The sequence below is a fragment of the Apus apus genome, chromosome 18, assembly GCF_020740795.1.
Source record: "Apus apus isolate bApuApu2 chromosome 18, bApuApu2.pri.cur, whole genome shotgun sequence".
Lineage (NCBI taxonomy): Eukaryota > Metazoa > Chordata > Aves > Apodiformes > Apodidae > Apus > Apus apus.
In genome coordinates this window covers 499,949-523,673 of record NC_067299.1, presented here as the reverse complement: position 1 = coordinate 523,673, position 23,725 = coordinate 499,949, and the positions used below count along the sequence as shown (strand labels likewise).

The 23,725-nt window shown below is 54.6% G+C and overlaps 1 protein-coding gene across 6 annotated transcripts in view; it reads left to right on the top strand.

The window, feature by feature from the left end:
* Positions 1 to 23,725, top strand: part of RAP1GAP2 (RAP1 GTPase activating protein 2) — a 51,616-nt gene that overhangs the window by 7,485 nt on the left and 20,406 nt on the right. For 4 of the 6 annotated variants that reach the window (XM_051635635.1, XM_051635631.1, XM_051635629.1 and 1 more), the window contains exon 2: positions 4,227 to 4,262. In XM_051635635.1, coding sequence (XP_051491595.1) covers positions 4,240 to 4,262 — 23 coding nt within the window. In that variant the 5' untranslated portion in view covers positions 4,227 to 4,239. Of the gene's footprint in view, positions 1 to 4,226; positions 4,263 to 7,292; positions 7,342 to 16,596; positions 16,704 to 23,725 lie in introns of those variants that run through there. The other 2 variants (XM_051635632.1, XM_051635628.1) reach the window with 2 other exon arrangements.

The window sequence follows — 23,725 nt, the reverse complement described above, 5'->3', positions numbered from 1 at the left end:
CCATCCTCCCCCCCCCTTCTCGCATCAGATGGAATATAAATGTCTCTCAATTTAAAGCCTTTGGGTGCTTGGATGAGAGTCTGACTCCTGCAAGCGCTGAGCACTGGGCTAGGAGCTGCCTGCAGTGCCTGGGAGCAGCGTGAGCCCAGCAGTGCCTGGCGGCACTGGCAGATGTGCTTGTGTGTGCCCGAGGGCTGGCATGGTGGATAGCGTGTGCTCTTGGGGCTTTGTGATTGATGGAAGCTCATACCCACCGAGAGGTCAGCATTTCCATTTAAATGGGATTTCTGCAGCCTGGCTGTTGCAGAACGATGGGGATTTTGGTGTTGGTCAGGCTGCAGGCGTGTACTGTACTTCAGTGCTCTGGAGCTGCCGAAGAACAGGAGAGGAAGGAGAGACTGGGACCAGGTGGGAGGTGCCTGTCCAGGCTTCAGGGCAGCTGGGGAGGTGTTTGCTGTGAGAGTTGAGGTGACTGGATTTTTCCTTGTTGAGGATTAATGGTTTTGGTGAGATGTCCCATGAATTACACTGGAGAGGCAGAGGGAGGGTCCCCTGCCAAGGAGCCAGCCTGGCACGGTGAGCACAGCCTTGCCATGTCAGGGACAGCTGGGGAAGAGCCCCTTGGGAGAGAGACTTCTGCGTTGCTGCTGGTGACCCTCTGCACCAGGCCCGGGTGGTGGCCAGGCTGACACGAGGGGTCGGGGAAAGCCCCAAGGCATGATGCTGGTGGTCGATACCCTGCTGGTGGCTCTGCCCCACTGCCCGTGCGGCCCTGCCCACGACTCCCGCGGTTAGGAGAAACAGCCCATCTGCAGCGCAAGGGTGTGAAAAGCCCGAGGCCACCACGGGGTAAAAAAAAAAAAAAAAAAAAAAAAAAGGAAATGACTTTTTCTGGTGTGTGTGTGTGTGCATGCGCGGGGCAGCGAGCGGGTGCCGGGGTCCCGCCCGGCACAGCCCGTGCGCGCACAGGAGGGGCCGCGCTCCGCAGGGCTCCGGCTCCGCCGCCGCGTCCCGCCGTGGCCGGGCTGTCCCGCCAGCACCGCGCGGCCACCATGTTCCAGAGGAAGCGCAGCGTCTCCTTCGGCGGCTACGGCTGGTGGGTGCCTTTCCATCCCCTTTTTCCACCAGGAGCTTTTCTGCCCTCTGCAGCTGTGCCGGAGGATGCTCCGCGCTGCCCCCGCCACAGAGCCCTGCCCACTGCCACATGCCGATGGGAGCATGTGGGAGCTGGGAAGGACCCTCTTGTACTCATGCCTGTGGGGAGTCCCAGCACAGCGGGTGGGCACTGCTGTGCCCGGGGGAGCCCTCCTTGTGAGCCCCATGGATGCTGCACAGCGATGGGACCTTGTGGTGGGCTCCCCTGGGCATGTCCCCTGCAGGAGCATCCTGTGGCTCTCCTTTCACTGCCAGGGCCCTGCTGCCCGCTCCTCCTGTGCCAAGCAGCAATGCCTGCAGCCACCTTTGGCACATGTGGCATACCAGATGAGGGTCTACCTGGCTGGTGGCAGGTTCCCGTGGCCATCAGTGCCTCCCAGAGTTGTCCCTGCACTGCCTGTCCTCGGCAGAGAACCACAGCAGCTGCTTGGGTTCAGTTGGGACCGTTTGGTTCTCGTATCCCTGGCCTCTGAGATGTGTTGATCTTTAGGGAAGTAGTTGAAGGAGCTACTTGAGACCTGCTGGGGGAAATGCTGAGTAACTGAGACTGTTGTGGGAGGGCAGCAAACTTGGCAGGAGTTGTGGCCAAGTCTCCTGGGAACAGATGTGCATGCCTTGTTGAAGCCACACCATTTGTTTCAGCTGGTTTATTGGGATTTTTTTTTTTTTTTTACATAAAAATGGGAAGGAAGCGCTCTGCTCGACTTCTGTACAAATGAGTTTCATGAAATGTGGGCTAGTTTTGTGGCAGAGGGAAACAGCAGCTCCTGGGCACCTGCAGCCACCATTGGCAGTGTATCCTGGAGCTGCTGCCAGCTTCCAGCAGGGATGAGCAGCAGGAGTGTGGGGCAGAGCTGTGGCCTCGCTGTGCAGTGCCTGGAGGGGGATGGGAACGGGGGGGCCTTCCTGCTGCTGGTTTGCTTCTGCATTTGGGCTGTTGCAGGCAGGAGATAACCAGGAGCAGTAGGGTCTGCTGGCTGCCAGGAGCCCCTGCCAGCTGGGTGCAGGTGGGGGGCACAGGGTGCGGGTTTATTTTAAATACCAGCATCAGTGTCTGCACAGCTAGAGAGAGAGACTGGGGAGAGCCCCACACTCTGTGTTCTGCCGGGGAGCTCCCAAGGAGGGGTGCTGAGCTGCTCCTGGAGGTCCCTAGGGAAGACACTGCTTTGCCGTCCCATGTCCCCTAGAGAGCACCACGCGCACCCAGGAAAACCTGTGCTCCGGGAAAGGAAGGGCCTCACCGCAGCCCCAGCCCGCATCAGCACCTTCTGAAGGGCGCTGGGGCCCCTCCTGGCACACCCTTCCTGTGGGCACCGCGCCGGGCGGGCACGCCCCGCCACCTGCGGCCGCTGCCCCAGCCCTGCTCGGAGCGGGGCCCGGGCGCTGGCGGAGACCTGGGAGCAGCCTGGCTGTCCCGGGGGGGGCGGTGCCTGCACCTCTGGGTGTGGGGGCTGCACCCCTGGGAGCCCCCCAGGGCCGCCATCGGCACCAGCGGCTGCTCAGGTGGCAGCGGGGCGGCCCCCCCCGTGCTGGGGCGGCCGGGGGGGGGCTGGGGGGTGGGTGGGTTTCGCCTCGCCCCGCAGCGGGAGGGACGCAGGGCAGGGCCTGACGAAGCGGCTCCCCGGGCAGTCATACTGCAACTGCGGTTTCCCTCGCAGAGGTTTTCTTTCTCGTCTGTTACTTTTTTTTGCTGCTTTTTCGTTGTTGTTGTTGCCTTTTTTTTTTCTCTCCAAGAGGCCAAATAACGTCAACTGTGTTTTCCCACGGTGCCGGGTGCAGCTCCCCGGTGCAACACGGGCCCTGCAGGAGCTGGCCCTGCCACTTGCTGTCCCCTGGCTCGGTGGCATCTGTCACCAAGCTTGGCAGCAGCTGTTTACACCAGCTCTCTTAAAGTTCAACTTGATTTAATGATCAACAAGGTCTGTGGACAGGCTCGTTAAGCATTAAGTGACAAAGTGACAATAGTGGGTGGCTTGGGTCTGTTTTCAGAGCAGGCCGGCTCTCTGGGAGCTGGTGTTTGGGGAAATGTGGGGATGGGATGGAGCTCCTGTGACCTTTGGGTTTTGGCAGTGTGATGTCAGTCAAAGAGGGGAGCTCAGGGCAGGTGACAATGTGGCAGGGTGGGCAGAGCTGGGCTGGCTTTGCCCCCCTGGGGCAGCCTTCTCAGGATGAAGAGGTTCAGCGTGGGAGCAGAGGGAGGTGAAGCTCAAAGCAGGGGAAACTGCAGTCCTGCAGCCTTGCTGCCTCCCCTGCGAGGGCAGTGCTGAGCAAGTGGGGTTGGGGACTGGGTTTTTGGTGGTTGGTTTATTTTGTTTTGCGTGATGTGGAATTAATTCCATGTGGCAGATAACAGAACATTTGCAATGACTGCCAAAAGACATCACTTTGCATTTTGGGACATTACTGTGATTTACATTAATTAGTATTAATATGGCTTTAACCATAATGATTCTGTGGAGATCAGCACTTGTTAATGGTGCCAACTCTAAGTGAGGCAACCAGGGCTGGAGTGATGGGGCTGCTTCCTCCAGCCGGGGCTCTAGGTGCAACTGCTCATTGCAGCTATGGGAGGTAAAGGGCTGGTGTGTGGCCAGAATCTGGGGGTGAGAACCCTGCACCTTGCTGTGTCCTTATTCCTCCTCCATTGGACTCAAAATGCTGCAAGGGTGGAGTTTGTGCCTTTGCTATGATCGTCCCAGTGCATTGGGTCTGTCACAGGTGTGTTGTCCTTTAATGTGTGTTTTGTGGGTGGTGGGAACTGCCCTTGGGGCAGAGGCTGGACATGGGGAATGTCCTGCTCAGCTCCCAGCTCACCTCTGCCATTCCAGGTGAGGAGGCAGCAGCTCTCCATTGCTCATCACCAGGAAACAACAGGGGGGGTTGTTTTACTTGCCACCAGGCTTCACTTTGGGTTAAATTTTGGTTGATGTGTTCTGGACAAGTCTGTCTGTGGTGATGGTTGTGTCAGTCTGACCAATGGCTCCTCCAAAGGAGGTGCTGGGGCCGACTGCCTGGCAGCCCCAGGGACGCCCCTCCTGTGCTGCAGTAACACTCCTCTGCTCTCTCCCCAGGATCGACAAGACAATGCTCGCCAGCCTGAAGATCAAGTGAGTACCTGCGCTCCCGGGGAGGTGGCAGTGTCCCTGTCCTAGCACCCAGCAGTGGGTCACACCCCACATCAGGCCGTGTAGCCATTGCCAGCTCAGGCTTTGCCCCTGCAGCTCAGTGGAGGGTTTTCCATGAGCAGCAGGCACGTGGCTCTGGTGCTGTCAGTGTAACCGGGTGCCAATATAGCAATGTTCTGGCCAAGGCTCCCTTGAGCTTAGGGGAACGTGTGCAGCTAATGGCTCATGTGGTTTCCCTCTCTAATCATTACTTGTGCAAATTATTCATTAATGGAAAAGTGCATGGAAAGCCTTGGGGGAACCTGCCCAAAGGAGCCTGCAAATGCCTATTGTAAACAGCACAACAGAAATGTTGTTGCTACACTCATGGCTCAGGTTTTTGCTGAACTAACAAGTTTAAATCAATGTTCACTGCTTTTGGGAGTAGAGGGAGATCTCAGTAGGCTTTCCTGTTCCTGTGGAGCTGAGAAGGATTTAACTGCTTCTTGCACACCATTGTATGCTGTGCCCTGGTTTTTCCAGGGCCTGAGCATCCACTGGAGTTGTTCTGTCTGCACTATTTGTAGCTAATGCTTTCCAAAGCCTCATAAAGCTTCTGGTTTGTGGACAGATTGCTTCGTTAAATGGATCTGTAATTGGGGCCCAGCCAGAACACATTAGGTATTTGTAAAAGCTTTTAAAATAAGAAAAAAAAAAAAAAATCAGTTTTACTTTTCTAACGCCCTTTTATTATTGCAGCAGCCTTCTGGTGAAGGTACCAGGCGTAGGCAATCTTCTTTTTCTGTGTAACTTGTTAACAAAAAGACAAGCTGCTTTCTGCAAGCCAAGGAGCCCTTCATGGAGCCTTGTGCATGCTGCAAACATCAATATTGACTTGCAGAAACCTGGCAGGGAGGAGGAGAGCGGAGTGGGGGCTGCAGCCCCAAGTGTGTGGCTGCAGAGAGGCCCTGGGTGGCTGCAGGAGCCCCCACCCAAGCCAGTCCCTGGCCATCCCTCCGTTCTGGGGAGCAGTGGGTTGTGTGTCCTAGAGTGCCCTCAGGGCAAGGGTGCAGGCTGGGTCCTGGCATTTGGTGACACCAGGAGAGGCCCTGGCTCCCTTGGTGCTGCTCTGGTCACTCATAATGAACTGGCACACACAGGTGGCACTGAACATCAGAGCAGTTTTCCCTGGGTCTGTCTCTTCTCTTTTTTTTTTTTTTTAATTTGGGTTTCATTAGTTCCTATGGTAACTGTGAATATGTCTGAGGGCCTCGGAGCTGGAGGCAATGAGTAGACACTGCAGGGTGAGGGTGTCAGGGAGGGGTGGTGGGTAGGGAGCCCTGGTGCTGTGGCTGGGGGGGCTTGGCTGGCCCCCTCAGTCCTCTTGGGTATCACCAGTGGAATGCACCAAGAAACCACGGAGTATTTAAAACAAAACACACAACAAAAACCAGTAACAATTAAGTTCCTCCTTCAGGAAGAGTCACCTCTTGCTTTAGCCTTAACTGCAAAAATAGTAATGAAATAGTCAAGCTTCTGTGGAACAGAGGAGCCTTGTACACCAGTTACTGAGAGCTGGTGTGTGTACAGCTAAAATTCACGTGAAAGCGTGTGTGATGCTCATCTGGTGATGGGAATGGTGGTGGAAGATAACGGTGGGAAAAGAGAGATGAAAGATTTACTTGACCTTTGTAAATTGAGCTGTGTCCAAGCTTGAGGCTATTCAATATTTGATGGGCCAGAGCTGAGTTAATGGGAAGATGTGGGAATGATTTATCTTCTTGGCGGTAGCTGCACTGACTATTGCAATAATCTGGGAGGTTTGTGCCTAGGTCCTGTGAGGACAAGGTCTGGGGAGCAGATCGTGTCTAAGTACATTCCTTAGGTTTTATTACCACCTTTTAAAATGGGTAATTGCATGCAAATGTATGTTTTGCAATTACAGTTCAGCTGTAGTAGTGTATGCACTGCAAGTGCCAAGCGTGGCCAGCAGCGAGTCTGGGGGTTGGAGCTGCCCTGGGGTTTGCCAGTGCCAGATCCAGATATGAGTCCTTCATTGATCCAGTGATGGGTTTTTTTTGCTGAGGTGTGGAGGTTTTGTTGTTGTGCTTTTGAAAAAATAAAAATAATCTCCCCTCTGCCTGGATTCAGGTGTGTATACAGACCCAGGGGGCAAGATTTGATCCCTCCTCTTCCGGGAGGAGGACAAGATGGGCATGTGTCAGAGCATTTCCAAGTCCCCCTGTGGTCAGAGGTGATGGTGGCTGTTGTGTGGGACCAGCCCAGGGCTGCTCACTGGCTCCTCTGCAGCCCGCGGCTGCCGGGCCGGGGCTGTCGGGCTTCTGCGCGTCTCCGCTGCTTCCCCGGCTGAAGCCGCTTCCCAGCCGTGCCGGCAGTCGGCACACGAGTCTTGCCTTTGGCTGCTGCTGGTTCCCGCTGTGCCGGGATCAAAGCCAGGGATCCTGCTCCGGCTGGAGATCTTCAGCACGAGCAGGTAGACGTGGGAGTGGTAATTTGAAAGGAGGGATGTAAATCCAGTGACACCGCGCGGGGTGTGTGTGTGATTCCTCAGCCCGTTCTCAGTGCTGCAAATAACATCTGCTTTCTAGAGGTGAAAAACAGCTGAGGAGGTGGGAGCCTCAGCGACACCCTGTTTTCTTTATGGGCAGAAATGGCTTTCGGTGGGTGCAAGAGCTGCTCGTTTTGCTGAGGCACTGTATAATTCTAAGAAAAGAAATCCAAGAAGGGTCTGAGGAGCTTTGGTGAGGTCTTGTCAAGCAGAGGCACAGCTCGGTGGTGGCCAGTGCCTCCTTGTTCTCATTGCCCCAGCAGTGAGAGCAGGGCCTGCCTGGAGACTGACAAATCCAGCCTGTCCCAACGTTTCCCGCTATCTCGGGCGCGCAGGCGGGCGCGCTTCCCTCTTCCTGGAAGGGCCGTTATCACCCCGGCTGCCCCAGAGACACCCAGCCCCATACAGCATCCTTCCAGCACATCTCAATGCCTGCAGGGACAGTGAAAGCTTCCCAGGAGGAGGAAAGTGCTGTCAGCCTTGAGGTCTGGGGTGTTTCAGCCATTTACCCTGGTAAGCCTTATCTGTATATAATTTTGGAGGGGGAACTGGCACGGTTCCATGATGCTCCCTCTATGGGAGACTTACCTAGGCATTTGGCTAGGTGCTTTCCTCTCAGTGGCTTGCTGCAGGTATTTGGGGTTATTTGGGGGTTTATTCCTGCAGAAACCCTGGCTGTGGAGCAGAGGCAATGGGCTGGGATCTGGCAACGCTGGCGCCGCTTCCCGGTGACGCTGGAGGTGGCACCGCCGCGTGTTCTGCTCGAGTGCTACCCGCTCCCATATGTTAAAATGTTGTTGTAGTTGCTGTCAAAACAGCCTTCATGGTTTTAAAGCTAGATAATCCACAATTACATCTGCCCAGAGGACTTAGCAACCCCACATTGGGTCTATTTTTAGCTGTGTTTCAGAGCTAATAAACTGTGCTGGTTTATATATCTTCCCTCCTGCCACATTTCCAGCCTGTCAGAATAGAAGCTGTTTGCACACAACCGAGGGGTGGCTGCTCAAGTGTAACAGCCTTTGAAAAGCAAATATTGTTGTGACTGGGGGAGGGAGCCTGGAGTGACAGGGACATGCTCTGCGTGTGATCCCAGATACCCGGCTGTGCCATCAATGGGACTGTCCAGGGAGCCCAGGGGCTCACTCCAGGCTGGGTCCCTGGCTGCTGGTGAGGGCCAGTGGTTCAGAGGGGCTGTCCCCCTGCTCAGGTGCCCACTGGCTGCCCTGTCAAGGCCCTGCCCTGCTTGCTGCCAGGGTGGCTGCCATGGGGGGGGTGGGTGAGCAGCCTCAGCTCTGCTGAGCCCAGTGCAGGGCAAGGAGCATGGTGTGGGAGTCCAGGCACTGGGCTAAAGCTGTGGCTTGTTCCTGATGATAATTGTGTTAATTACTGTACTTCTCCTGCTGGCTGTTGCTTTCCTGCTAGTTGGCAGGGTCCTGGCCTCTGGCAGTGACCAATGCCAGTGGTGTGGCAGGGACAATGGCTGCTGGTGCTGCACCTGGTGCTGCGAGCTGCCTGGCACCACTCCTGTGCCATGGGGTGGTTTAGTGTCAGCAGGGCCTGTGGTCCCTTTCTGGAAACAGCCCTTTCCATCTCTGGTGTTCTATTTCCAGTGGGGTTCATGATGCTGTTTTGTGCTCAGTTGAACCTGTATGATATTGGAGAACCTTACGTCTTCACAAGCCTGCTGTAAAAACCCAGCTTGTCTCAGACTCCCACACAGCAGAGACCTTTGGAGGCTTGATAGGGACTTGAATAGGTCAGAGCTATCATGGAGTCTCTGTGCAGACTCAAAGGTCACTCCTTTCAGACACTGTGTAGTTCCTCTCAAATGTTACTGGTGTCACACCAGGGACTGCGACAGCTCCTTCCCCATACAAGCGATTTGGTGTTAATGCCTCCCATTGGGAAGGCAGAGCTTGATATTCCCTCCCCTGAGGTGCCATAAGTTGCATTGCTTGGTGATGTGGGGCCGATAACCAGCTGTCCCAGCTGAAGTGGTGGCTCAGAAGTGGGACAGGGTTTCCACTAGGTCTTCACTGAAGCTCCAAACACCCAGCACAACTGTGTTATCCGAGCAGTGTGCTCTTTGCTTGCACACTGCACAGCAGGACAAGGCAGTGAGCTGACAGGAGAATGTGGTGGTAAGGACAGGATCAGAGCCAAGGGTGTGTGTCTGCTCCTGAGAGTGCTGGTGCTCAGGGAAACACTGAGGAACTGGGCACAGAAGTTGTGTCCTATCTGAAGTGCCATCTCAGTCCCCTCATGGGTTCTGGAGCCCAGGCTGGCAGGGAGAGCTTTCCTTTCCACTGTGTATGTACCACAAGAGATGCTCCTGGCCACAGGCCCTGTGTCCTCTGCCCAGAGCCCCAGCACACCTGCTCCTGGTCTCTTGTTCCTGGTAATTGATGAGGTTGCACAAGACGAGGCGATTTAATGAGGAAGATGACAGTTTTCTAGCCAAAAACTGCATAATTTTATATCTGTTTCTTCTAGAGCAAGAGGCAGGGAGAAAGCTGCAGAGAGACAGAAACCCCTTTCTGCCTCTGATTGACACCAGCACGTTCCCTGTTGTATGGATGTGTCACTGAGATAATAGTGTGTTAGCTCCACAAATTATATGTCTCTTAGCACTCTCACATCAAACACGGTGTCTGACAGGCAGGTGATGCAGGCAGCAGCACCGGGACACGTTCCCGCAGGAGCCCACGGCCACCCCTTGCAGCACACCTGTGGTAAGCAAGGCAAAGCAGGGTGCTGCTCCCCTCCTGGGGATTCTGGAGGTGGGAAGTGTTTCTCCCTCCTCAGTGCTGCTGCTGTGGGCTCTGGGAGCTCATTGCCACATGGATTCACACAGAACCTGCTGTGATTCATCCCTGTCACCAAAGCACCCTGGGGACATCAGGACCCAGAGACAGCACGAGGCTTTTCCAGGGCTCCCCTGGACACCTGCAGCCATGCCAGGCTGCCCAGGTCTACCTGCTCCCCCTGCCTCTGCTGGGGTCCCCTCCCTGTACCTGCTTCCCCTGCAGTGTCCTTGGGAAGGGACAGCAGGTGGCTGAAGTTTGAGGCTAATCCTGGGCTTCCTGGCTGGATGCCGAAGGTGATTGATTGGGATAACAGCCTGAGGGATGGGCTTTGTTCCACACATGGAGCAAGAAGGATGAGGGCCAAGGTGGAGGGTGCTGGGAGTATCGGGTGGGGCTGAGGGTAGTTTGCTGTGCATCCTGAATCTGGCTTCGTTAGTGATGTTAATGATAAATGATGGCATTTAGTTCACTGATTTGTTAGTAAAACTCAAAGGATCTGCTCATGTTGTGAAGACTTATTTCCTCTGCTGATTTGATCTAATTTAATTGAATGCTGAAATCTTGGAACTCATCTCTGCAGCAAAGCTGCTTTCACAGGGAAAGATGCCCCAAATTATCCAGAATACAATTTCCATATAATTGTGCTGCTGTCATAACCATGACTACCTCGTGCTGTGTTTAACCATCAGAAATGATCCAATCACTCAGGGAGCAAACCAGGAGGGGCTGGTGCTGCCCCTGAGCCTAGGGTTCAGGAAAGTGCTTTATAAGAGCTTATCAAAGCTGAGACTCTCTGGAGGCTGCTGAAGGAGGAATGGTTCTGAAAATAAACCCATGAGATCCTATAGATAGATGTACAGACTCACACAGATAGACATCTGTAGATAAGTAGATGGAAGGATACCTGTGTGTCTGCCTGCATGAAGCAGGTCCAGCTGTCCAAGGCCTCTGGGCTATCTGAGGTGGTTTTATACCCAACACAGCTTGGAGAACTGAACGTTGTCCAGCTGATCACAGACTTTGGTGGGTGCTGAGGGCTGGATGCCCATCCCACCATCCAGCCCTGCTGCTCTCTGCAGGGCCACCAGAGGAAGTAAGTGAGCAGATAATTTGCAGCTCATCTAATTACAAGGACTGGTCAGGGAAGATGGAAAAAGGTGAGGCACGGAATGGTCCTGGCTGCTCACTGCTGTCTGCTGACTGATGGCAGGGGACTGAGGGGCAGGTGACCCTGGGCACAGGGGCTGGGCAGGAGTGGGACATGGCCAGGCTGGTGGGGTGGGTGCAGATCCCAGCAGCTCTCATCCCAGCAGCTCTTATGCTTGAGCAAGCAGCCATTCGTTTGACCTCCCGCCAGCCTGCTAAGTGGGCAAATATTTGCTGCCTCCTTCTCTTGGCTGCTCAGCAGAAGGGAAGCATGGATGCTGTGGCCTTTGAGGGCCTGGCCCGCTTGCTGTGGCTTTTAATGATTTTTTTAAATTTTCTATTAGTTAGGTGCAGTGAAAGCCCTGCCCCACCACCAGGGACACGGTGGTTTTGGCACAGGGTGCAGCTGGAGCAGGGGCTGGGGCCACTGAGCCCCTGATTATTTTTGGGTTGTTTTTCATGATCTCTACATACTGAGGTCTCTTCCCCCTGAGCTTCTCTCACCAAAGAACAGGTGCCCACATGGACTCTGCACCCCCAGCCCTCTTGGGCACTGTCTCAGCAGGGCTGGGGAGATCCGAACCTGCTGCAGCTCTCCTGCAGGACCAGCTCATTTTTAAGGGCTGGCAATACCTGCCTGAGCCTTGGTTTCCTTCTGCAGCAAAAGGTCGTTTGCTCATAATGAACTTTTGTTTTTTCATGGTGGAGTTGATTGCTTTCCCTGCTTATTTCCTGGGCAGGCTGATAATTGTGCTGGGGAGATGAAGCAGGAGGTCGATGTGTGTGTGCACTTGTGATCGGGATGGGCACTGGATGGGGAACAAGCCCGTTGTGTTGGCTTCCAGATGAGCTGGGCAGATAAGGTTTTTTTGGCACATTAACACAGTACTTCTGTACAGCAGTGGCAGTCCTGAGGGGCTGCCAGGGTTTGGGTGCTGCAGTGGGGGGGAAGCCTTGCTGGCTGTGCTGGGGAGGGGGCCAGGAGACCAGGGGCTGCTTCATGCCCTCTTCCCTTTGCTCCCTCTTCTTCCCATCTCTCTCAATTGCTGCTAGTGAATCCTGCTTGTCACACACAGCTTCAGGAAAGATGAAACTTGCTGTGTTCTGCCCTGCTATGCCTGCACAAGGAGCCCTCTTCGTGCTCTCTGTGTTTCCTCTGTCTTTCTAACTGAAGTCATAAAATAAATCCCTAATCAGATTACTCAGGGCTGGATGTAACATGATCTAAAGCTCCAGTTCTCGTGATACTTCCCTGAAAACTGGATGTACTCTCATCCTCTTCCTGCAGCACCTCTGGAAATGCTGTAATCACTTTCTCCCTAGTTTGCAAGCTCTCAAATCCTTCTTTTAAGCCAGGGGAACTGGGATGTGGCTGCTCCTTTGCAGAGAACTGGTTTCTATTTTTGTATTTTCAGTCTGTGATGCTGAGGCTCCTTTTCTTCCCTTCTGGGTCCCAGTCCCTGGCACTGGCACCACTGTCCCCAGTCCCAGCAATCGCACCTGGGCAGTGAGGGTGCCTGTATCTAGCTGTGCCCCACTTGGGTGGGCCGAGCACCCACAGGGGTCTCTAGGCCTGGGGCAGTGTGGAGACTCCCATGGTGGTGAGGAGGGGTCCCAGGGCAGTAGAGAAGGGTCCCTGGGCAAAGCTGTCAGTGCCCTTTCTGGCGGAAATGTGCCCATGGGTGGCTCAGGGTGGTTGATGGGCTCCTCAATCCTCCTTAATCTCCCTGCAGCATTAACTCAAACGCCCAAGTTATCCCATAAATATGTGGCTTCTCAATAATAGTAAAGCTGGGAATGAAGGTTTGATCTTGTCACAATCTGGTATTTTCAGAGCCTTCTTTAGTAGCAGAGTGTCCAGAAGAAAATGACAGGTTTTGCATAAAGGAGCCACCCCCCAGGTGACTAATCAATCATGATGTGTCCTTGTTCTAACCTGCTCTGAGCTCCCTCCAGCCCCTCAGACCCAGCTTCCTCATTAACTGCAAAACTGTTTTTTTCTGAAGAAAAAATGTTGGGGCATTTTAAAAGAGATTATTTTTTTTTCATGAAACAGGGGCAGCTGCCCCACTCTGAGTTTATTTAGTCACTGCGGAGGTAATACAGAAGTTTTAAGGAAAGGATGGAGACTGAGGAGCCCAGAAACGGTGGCAAAGGGAGGGAGATCCACAGTCTCTGGTCCATGTTTCATCACAGCATGGACTGTGGCCCAGCTGAGCCTGGAAAACCTTCATTGATGGGGAGCTGGCAGCTCCAGGAACCTCTTCTAGGGCTGACCCAACCTCCTCTGATTCCCTCATTCCCAGTCTGAGGCTCTCAAGCTGCATCTTTGGAGATTTCCTTTGGCACATCAATGCAGATGCCAGCTAGAAGGTTTGGTGGGTAGTGGTCCTGACAGGACATCCTGCTCTCACACTTCCAGGGAGGTGATACTCTGGTGGTATCACTGTTGGACACAGAGGCATCCTGGCCCCACAGAGCCAGGGGACAAGGTGTAGGGGTGGGACAATGTGCTGCAGAGTTTCTGTAGCCAACAAGGATGCAGGCAGAATACTTGGCCCTTCCTGGGATCAGTTTGATTTGGTTCTCTCTTAAAGAGTCAAAACTGATCTGGGGATGCACACCCTGACCAATGCTCTGCAGGAGCCAAGGAGACCTGGCCCTTCCACCTCCTCTGCCTCTCTGGTCACCCCTGGCATCCTGCTCCTGCCCTGGAGCAATTATCAGGAGACAGGACAGAAGTACAGGGCAGTGTCTCCAGGGACCCATCGCAGCCACAAGCAGTGTCCTCAGGAGCAGGTAGTCTCTGCTGCCCTTCTCCTGCATGTCCAGTGGCTGAGCATCCAGAGCTCCTGGGAGACCCCACGGCCTCCTGGGAAGATGTTCCCCTCACCAGGTGCTGGGTGTGGGGAGCAGAGGGCACCTCAGCATTACCCTCGCAGCCCTTTCTCTGTGTGAGGGAGGAGGCAGGTCCATGGCACGGCTGCAACCTGAGTACCGAGCTCCTGCCCCACCAGCCCCCCTCCAGCCCCTCTGCCTTTATTGTCTTGCCCTTGTCCTGTAAATTACAAATCAGCTGAAATGGGGTCCAGGAGAAACTGATTACAGCACAGGCTTGTTTGCCATATTTGGGTGGAGAAAAAAAACATGGCTGAGTGTGTCTGCTTAAAGTGATTCTCTATTTCCAAATATGAGAGAATTGAACATCTTTAAAAATCAATACAAAGCCACTTCAGCATAAAACAAGAGGAGATTAATACTTAACTTGTCTGGAAAAGGGGAAGAGAGACAGTGGGGAATGTCTCCAGAGAGAGAGACTCAATGAAATTTGAAGCTGCCTGTTTAATGTGAGAGGTAAAAGGTTTAAAATTAAACCCCTCCCCTTCCATTAACTGGAAGCTAATGAGGTGCTGGAGGATCCGTGTAATTTGGCATGGAAATGGATTCTAATTTTTTTTTTTTTTTTTTTTTTGCTATGTCTGAGGAATTTGTCAGACTGATGGTTTCTGTTTGAGAGGAAGCAGCCAGGTATTTTCTGCAAGAACAAAGGGGTTTGTTGGTCCAACACAAACTTCAGTGGAAGGCTCTGCAGTGCGGGCTGGGCGCGCTTCCCTGCCAGGCGGCAGCGCCCAGGTTTCCCTGCGTCCCTTCACCTTCCCCACGTGCTTTCTCCCACCCAGCTCATGCAGTTTGGTGTGGTCGGATGTGGCTCCCAAGAGGCAGGAACCTGCTTTGGGGCATTTGAAGAATGGGCTGGGCTTTTCCCTGGGAGTCTGCAGTGACCTTGCCACTCATCTGCTGGAATTACTGTGCTGGAGAGACCCTTCTGGTGCCTCAGCCTTCCTGGGACTCCTCGAGAGCTCTTGAAATATGAAAATACTCATCTTTGGTTTAAATTTAGATCTTGGCTCTTTGAAGAGCTACATGTGTGCTGTGGAGGTCAGTGTGTGGATGATGTGGGGAGGGCTGAGCTGCCATCAGGTTCTTCTGGGGTGAATTAATGTGGCGTGTTGACAGAAATATCAGTGCGCGTATTTTGGTCTGACTTAAAGTAGAATCCCTAGCGAGCCTGTGGTGCTGAGGAGGTGTTTATTGAGTTTAAACAACATGTGTGGTTAGTGACTGTGCAGAACTATTTTCATAGAAAAGGCCGGAGGTAAGGGTATGTTGATCACCCTAAGACCAGCAGGCAGGGGGTGCAGGCAGGAGGCAGTGGTAGCAGCTGCTCCGTGCCAGATGTGCCCTGTGGCGTTTATGAGCCATTCGCTCCCAAGCAAACACCTTTATGATGGACTTTGCCAAGAGAGCTCTTGGTGCTGTTAATGATTGCCCAAACCTGGGCCCGTCCAGCCTGCTGGGCTACTGCCCTGTGCCTGGTGGCCTCCCCTGTGGGTGAGGAACTAAGGGCCCTTGTCCCCATCTTTCCCTGGAGCTGCCATGCAGGGGATCCCGATGGGGCAGGATGCTGGTGGTGGGTGGCCCTGCAGCCCCCTATGCCCCCCTGCAGGCTCAGGGCAGGGTCCCCCCAAGCCCTGACCTGGCTGTGACAATGTGTGGAAGGGATGCTCTGGGGGTCCTGCCCCCGCTGCTGGCAGGAGGGTGGGCTCTTCCTGCTCTGAGGCCAGGCTGGTCCGAGCACACCCCAGAGAGCACTTCCCTGGGCTTGTCCAGAGGATGCAGTAGGATTATTCCAACTTCTCTGAGGTTGGCTGCAGAGATGGGAACACAGGTGGGTTTTGGGCAGGCACTGACATTTCTGTCCTGTGCAGGGCTGGGATTTTGCTGCATGTTCTCATCCGTGCCTGTGCACGGGTGGTGTTTTCATCTCTCTAGCCAGGAACATTCCCAAAATGCTGTAGCTAGTCCTGTGTCTAATTCCTGTGAAAATGAAACTTGCAGAGGAGGAAGGTGAGATTAGGGGGGCAGAGAGACCCGGGTGTTTTATCACCATGGCAACGGAGACTTCCAGGGAAAGGTGCTGAGGTTGTGAAGTAGATCATTTACAGTTTACTTAATTAAAAAAAAATCCTGGAACAAGCTGTGTGCCAGCTCCCCCGGGTAGGAGGCGAGCTGGAGGGCTCGGGCTGCTGCTGCTCCCAGTGGGGAGTAATGTCCATCTCTGGCACAAGCACCATGGGCTCCTGCCTTGGTCCTCCTCAGGGCTGTCCCGTGTGGGGAAGGGACGACTGCTGTCCGGAAAAGGCAGAACAAAACATTTGCAAGGCAGGAAAAAATCCTTCCCTCTGTTCAGATTTTATGGGGGCAATACTGTAACTTCCCTCCTTTGAAGGACCCGGTGTATGGGTGACGGCCCAGCCTGCTCTCTGGAAAGCCTGGGCAGAGTCACCAGCCCCGCAGGGGTTTCAGAGACGTGTAGATGTGGTGCTGAGGGACATTCGTGATGATCCTGATGGTCGTTTCCACCCAAGCCGATTCTGTACTTTAAGTGAGACTTGGTAGCGCGAGTTTTGCGGCTGGACTCGATGATCTGAAGGGTCTTTTCCAACCAAAGTGATTCTGTGACCGGGGTCGCGCAGCATCAGCGGTGACACGGGCGCTCCGCCGCCGCACGCCGGCTCCCCGCTGTTGGACGCGCTCAGAGCCCGGCGAGGGGGGGGCGGCAGCGGGGCCCGGAGAGCGGTCGGTGGCGGCTCCTGCGGGGCTCCCGCCCGCCCCTGCCCGTCCTGCCCGCCCCTGCCCGCACATCGCGCGCTGCCGGGAGCGCGCGGGGCGGCGGGAGCGCGGAGGAGGCGGGCAGCCCCCGCAGGCGCCGGGCAGCCCCTGGGCAGCCCCCGCAGTCCCGGGCGCGACCATGTCCCGGGCGAGCGGCGGGCTGCGGTCGCGGCGGGCAGGGATCCGGGCGGCCGTGGTGCTGATCGGGCTGTTACACCGCTCCCGCAGGCAGAGCAAGGAGAAGCGGTGAGTGAGCGCGCTGCCGGCACCGGCCTCAGCCAGCCCGGGCTGCCGGGGCACCGAGGGAGCGGCGGGGCAGGAGCGGGGTGGTCCCGGTGGGAGAGCCCGGAGCGGACACTGGCGCGGGGCGCGGGTGCGGGCAGGGGCCGCGCCTCAGCCCCCCGGCGAGTCCCCCCGAGCCTCTCCCCCTGCCGGAGCGGAGCAGGGGAGACCCGCTCCGGCAGGGACCCCTGCCCCGCAGCCTCGTCCCCTCGCCGGAGCAGCTGACAAGCGGGTTCATCTTTCATCGCTGAAGCCACGGGTTGTTCTCGGTGTTCAGCTCGGTGCCGGGAGGGGGTGGCCCGTGTGCGGGGCTGCCTTAGCTGGTGTCTGCCCCCCCCCCGGGGGCTGCTCTTGGCTTCAGAGATTTTCCGTGCTCTGGTTTATGCTGCGTGTCCTGGGTCAGGGAGTATTTTCTCCTCCAAGACTGTGCTGCTCTGGCAACTTTGTTGTTAAAAATAGTAAGAAATATGCACCCGAACCTCGGGGGTGTGCATACCTCTGGGCTGGGCTTGGAGCGACGTGGACACGGCTGTGGACTGGCGGTTTGGAGATCTTTTTATTGGTTTGATTTTGTCCCAAAAACATATGGATGAAGAATAGATTATTTGTAATCTCTACTGTTAAGCGTCTCCCCCTCTCCAGTCTGTGAGTCTGAGGAGTCAGACGACTGGGGATGGAGCTTTAGCTCTTTGCCCACCCACAGTTTTGGGTCCATAGCCCATTTTTTTGGTGCTTTGCCTTGAAAAACAGGCGCCCTAGAGAGCAAGATTTCAGTGATTCTGTTATGGCTCAGCATTGTCCTTCCCATACAGCTCAGGTGTTGCTACTGCTGCTCTGGGATATTTTTGTCTCCTTTCCTGGGCTTTTAGGTAGATCATCAAAACAAAATAGTTGGCGGGGTGGGGGGGTGGGGAAACAAACAAAACCCCCACAACAACTCTCAGGTCCTCGTGGTCCTGACTAAATAGCAGAGATGGATGGATGTTCCCATGGGCTGAGCCATGTCACCACTGAGCCATGCCATGTCAGGGTGCCCCAGCAGGCTCTGCCATTCCCATCCCCGATGTTGCCCTTGGGTTTTGTCTCATGTAGCCCAGCCCTGTCCCTGCTGTAGCGCTGCCCATGGACTCCAGCTTATGGGCTAGCATGTTTTGAAGGAGCTGGCTGGCTTGGGAGCAGTGCCTCTTCTCCCACTACCATGTGCTGTGTGTGGGGAGTATCCAAGTGCAGGATAGGCCTGTGCCACCAGCACAGACCCAGAAGCTCCTCCAAATGTCATCCCCACTGCAACTAGTTGGCCTTCCTGTCTATGCTTAGAATATGGGGGGGAAGAGATTGCTTTTCCAGCCACACCAAGGAAGGCTTTCCCAAAGTGTCATCTTTCCCTAGGTGCCAGATTTCTATGAATGAGCTCAGCATGACACTTGAGGGCTGAGAAACAATCTGGCTCTGAACTCTCTCAGAAATCTGGCCAGTGATGTGTGAGTCTGGGGTTGTTCTTTAATTTTTTTTTTCCCCCACTGTCATGTTGAGCACAAGCCCTCTCCGTGTAATTCTTGCTGTGGGGTTTACTGAGGACAAGGAGAGTCATGCAGATATCTTGAGGGGAGAACAAGAGGTGTTTTTTTTTTCCTGTCTGCTGTGGACTGAGGACCCTTCATGGGAGCGATTGCAAGAATTCAAGCAGTGCTTTATGGTGGCTGCTTCGTCTTATGCAAGCTGCCAGGGCCATCAAAGTGACATAATCTGCAGGAAAAGGAAGGGACTGCTAGCGGCATCATCAAAAGGGACTCTGTTCCTCCACCTGCTCCTATTTTCTTTTTTTCCTCCTACATTCAGTCTTTGTTCTGTCTCTGCAATTGAATTTTGCTTTACATGAGCCCTATGCAACCCTGGCAGGATCAGTGGCAGCTGCAGAGTCCCTGGTGGCCCATGTCCCTTTCTCTTTAGCAGCCCAGCAATGTGCAGCCCCACAAATGGACTTCTCCGAGCCTCTCTCACAGAGCTAGGGTGATGCCCTCTGCCTGCAGCCAGTCTGTCTGGTGGGGATGGCAGTTAACAGACACTCATGGCTGGGGCTGCTGCTGCTGTGGGCTTGGGCTCCTGCTGGTTCTGCTCTGGAAACCTAGGATTTGGAACTGGGTGTTTGTGTCCAAATTCAGTTTCCTGAACATCCCATTTGCACTCCCAAATGGGGGGCACCTCAGGATGGGGGCACCACTCCGTTTCTCATCAGTTTTGGGAATAAGGCAAATGTCTTTGATAGCTACTGTTAGTCCAGAAAGTGCTGTTCATGGGTAGTCTGTCTCCTGGAGCCACTGAGTGAAGCCTTTGTACTGCTGAAGTCAGTTTTAAATCCATTTTTTCCAGTGGGATGTTCACCAGAGCAGCATCCTGTGCCTTTTGGGCCTCCCCCCCGCCCCCAAACTGGCACATGTGCCCTGGCAGAGTCAGGGTCCCTTTGCCATCCGTTCTGTGTGTGGGTGCAGACGCCGGTTTCTGGGAGCCATTCTCTGCAATTTGCACAAGATTGAATCAGCTCAGAGGCAGCTGCCCAAGGCTGGCTCGTGTTTGTCAGGAGCCGCATCAGACGAGCCTTCTGCTCCGAACGCGTCCCCCAGCGCCTTGGCTGCTCTACCAAACGCTGCAGGGAGTCGTTGCTTCCTCCCTGCTCCTGGAAGGGAGAGCAGACAACATTTGTAAATGATAAAAACCTCTTCCCACCTTTACTTACATATCAAACTTCCCTCTTCTAGCCAGACCAAGTGGGGAGTCCTTGGCCAGTCAGGAAGAACCAGTGTCTGTGCAGGCCCAGGCAAAGCAGGAGGCAGCTCCTCGCTATCCCCTGAGCAGGACAGGCAACATGTGGTGCAGTGGTGACCCACAGAGCCAGCTTTGACCCACAGAGCCAGCTCTGGCACCAGTGCCTGCATGAGCGCAGGACACTCTGAACCATTCCCAACAATATTTATTTTCTGTGCAGAGGAATAATTAAAGCTAAATTCAGAAGCAGCTAAATGTCACCTTGCTCTGAGCAGGGCTTTGGTTCCTGCTCATGCAGGCTGTACAGCCGGGGAGGCTGTGTGTGTGTGTGCACAGGTGCAGGCTGGCAATTTGCAAATATGTCATTTATTGCAAGAAATCTAGACCAGAATATGCTGTGCTTTTTCTTTGCTGACTCTCAGGCTTCAATGCGAGAAGGTAGCACTTCAGGGCAGGGCCAGCCTGAGCCCAGGACACAAGGAGGTGAAGCAGTTTATCTGGGAGGAGGTTCCACAGCAGGGGCTCTGTGGCAGTGAGGAGGAAGCTGTGTTGGGGTGTCTGAGGAGCCCCGGGCTGGCGGGGTCGAGGGGAGCCCTGCAGCAGTGTGTGTCCTCTGCAGATGTCCTCCCGGGATGAGCGATGATGCAGCGAGATCTCTCCTGCCTGCTGTGCCCAGGATTGGACAGAGAGCTGTGCAAAGGCAGGGTAAGGTGCTTTGTTCAGGCACTCACTGCAGGTTTTGAAGTGTGAAATCTTAGCGAGATGCCCTTGTCTCTGTTGAAAAAAACAAAACAAAACAAACACCAAGAAAGTTTTGGTTGGGTTTTTATTTTTTTAGTTTGTGAACAGCCAGCTGAGGGTCTCAGCAAGTGCCCACTGGTGTCTGGGAGCTGTGTCCCAGCATGTGCCATGGTGGCTGTGCAGCATCTGCTGGCAAGGAGTGGGATGGAGGGAGGGAGAGTGGCCTGGGCCCCACTCCCACCCATGGGACAGCTTCAGGTTATTATTAAATAAACTAAGAAGGGAGCAGCTGGCAAGGTGATGCCCATCAAGGACAGAAAAATTACAAGTCCAAAAATAGAGGCTGTTAATTTACAGGATGATGTTTGTTGTCCTTCCCAAGGATACAGCATCTAGGCAGGCTGAACCTGTTGCTGCAAGAGTTTTGCACCTCCTTAGGCCAGGTTTCATCTGCAGAATTAACCGTGGGCATAGAGGTACCCCGCGGTGCTCCGTGTTTGATTTACACAGCGCAACAAAGGGCAGATCTAACCACTTAGTGGGGAGCCCTTTGCCATGTCAGGTAATATGTTCACATCTCCTCTTCCCACGTGTAATTTGTATGAATGTACCATGTCAATGTATAGCCTGTCTGGTAAATCAGACAAACTGAACTAGAAGGTGGGACGCGTTAGAAGTTTTCATTAGGCTTTAGGCTGAGAAGGTGGGAGGGAAGTGTGCACTCCGAGGCAGATGTTCCCGCTGCCCTTCCCCACCCTATCCTCTCCCCACTCCCAAATTTCTCTCCAGTGTTGTGGCTGTGGCCAGGCTGCTTGGGTGCAGGACTTGGGGAAGAGCTGTGGGTGTTTTGGGAAGGCCAACATGGAGCATCCTGGGGCTGTGCCACAGGAGGGATGAGGGGAGCCCCCCCTGCTGCGTCATGGAGGCAGGGATGTTCACACATTGCAGACCACTGGCATCCCCTGACTGGTCACTGGCTTTGCAGCGAACACCCGAGGGGGCTGAATGTTCTGGGGCGCTTCCTGGGGCCCTGGTAGTGGTTGGGAGCCAGGTGCTGGGGCTGTGGGGAGCTGCACAGCATCCCCAGGCCTCAGTCCTCCCTGGGGTGAACACCAGGGACCTCTGCTGCTGTTTGGGCTCTGCAGACAGTGGTACCAGGCAGGGACAGGGTGATGGTGGGGATGAGGTGACAGTAGGGATGGGGTGATGGTGAGAGGCTGCCACGAGCACGTGCTGGTTCTGGCACTGTCACCAGCATCCCCAGCGGCTGCTTCTTCCTGTGAAGCTGGGGCACAGATAAAGACGTGCTAATCTTCCTTATGATTCATTTATCATCCCATGAGGGTAAACTGTTTGGGAATTCGGCTGGTGGCCCTTGACCCTGTATCTGATGGCAGAGACTGAATCAGCGGAGTCTTTGGCTGCAGTTGAGTGTAACATATTTCCAATGCAGGGAGGCCAGTTCTGAGCAGTGGCTGGTGAATGGGTTTGTTTTGCTCTCCCGGGAATTGCAGGAGCAGTTCCAGGAGTTTGGGCCCAAAGAAGCCATCAGCATGTGACAGAGGGACACATTGTTAAGTTATGTGAGTGATTTTATAATACTTATTATATGATGCTATGGCAACCTGCTACAAGTCCCAGATCAAATCACATTATTTGTGTGCATCCCTGTAACTTTAATCTTTGCAAAGTCTGATACATTTTGTGCCTTTGAGGACACTGTGCAGATTAGTGCAATCAGGCAGAGCTCAGGGTTCAAAGGAAGGAGAGCAGAGGATGAGTGGTTTGCTCCAGATCAGGCTGTGCTTTAGTGTCCTAGAAAGTCAAAGAGCAAACAGTAAAAATCTGTCATCCTCGGCAGTTTTTCAGCAGTGGAGTCATGGTGAGTTTGTGGAGAGGAGGAAGGGAAGGAGTTTGACAAACAATACAGGTGGGCAGGACTTGTGGGCAGGCACTGTCCCACAGTGTTTTAATTCATTTCTTGTATTGAAAAATTGGAATGTTCCAAGAGCTTAAATGAGTTGTAATAGTGCTGCCTGCATGCCTTGGGCTCTGGGAAGGGCAATCAGCAATTAATTTCAAGTACCAGAGGATTTGGACCTGTTGGGTCCCAGGGGTCTGTGAGCTGAGTCCCCACATGCCAGTGGCTGGCCTTGGCTGTGTCACCCTGCCCTGTGCTGTCCCCCCCTGTCCCACCTGGGCTAGTCTCGCACCTCCAGGACAGATTTATGGGCTTGATCTCCAGCCCTGAATTTCCCCCAACATCCAGCCACTGATCCCCTGGCTGCAACTGAAGTCCATTAATTCTTGTTCTTTGGTCGATGACTAATGAGAACTATTGATCTGCATCCCCTTCTCGCTTCCTTCTCTTGGTGACAGGCACTGCAGCTCCGTGCCTGCTGCGTGTTGCCAGCTCAGGCTGACAGCTGGCAGCCCCCCAGCCAGAGCTAAATGTGCCACGGGGACACGGCTCCGAGGCACCACTGGCTCCAGCTGTTCTCCACAGCTTTGCCAGGAAGCCATCCCGCAGTGGCAGGGAGAGATGCCAAATCCCTGTTCTGGGCCATGGTGCTGTGAAGGGCAGGCTGGGATTCTGCAGCGCAGGGCTATGACCAGCTGGGAGGTTTTGTCCCCACAGTGTCCCCACTGCATCCTTGCAGTGTCCCTGCTGCATCCCTGTGGCACACAGCCCTGCTGAGAGGGAGCTGCGGGCACCTAAGTTTCCCTATAACCAGCATGTGGTTGTCACCCCCTCGGTGTCAGGGGGCTGTGGCATGGGCAGGGGGTGCAGGAGGTCAGGCACACACCCCAGCAGGAGTTAGGTGTTTTGGAGAGGGCCCCATGGGCACTGGTGCCTGGCTGCCCTGCACACCATGCTGTGCCATCCCAGCGCGGGCTGCCATGGGAACAAACCTTGTTAGAGCGAGATAAACAGTTGGACATGTTGGCCCGGATTCTGCAGGACTAACCTGGCAGGGTTGAGAGGAAACTAAATTAAATCTCAGATTTTCTGGCTCCCAGAGTAGCATCTGGCAGCACTGTGGTGAGTGACGGCGTGGTTGTCTGCCTGGAAAGCTGTTGGTGTGATGGGGACACAGGGTATTGGATCAGACAATCGGTGGAGGGCCAAGGTTGTGCCTTCTCAGGGTTTACAGATCTTTTTTAGGGCGGCTTTTGTGGCAGGTCCATTGGCACAGGGGCTGCTCCCTGCTTCCCTGGGGTCTCACGTCCTCACAACACCCCTCTCTACCTGTGAATTCTGTGCCTGTGCCAGGTACCCTGTTAGTTAAGGGGCCCTGGGCTGGGCTCTGCCACACTCATGCTGGGATCATGCCTGGGTGTCACACTGGTGTCCCTGAGCCAGAAGCCTCCTGCACTGTCCTCAGTGCCCAGGCTACCAGCAGGCCAACGGGCTGTGGATCCTGAGCAGGGAGGGTGCCAGACAGAGGGAGACCGTGGGGATGGCTTGTTGGAACCCACAG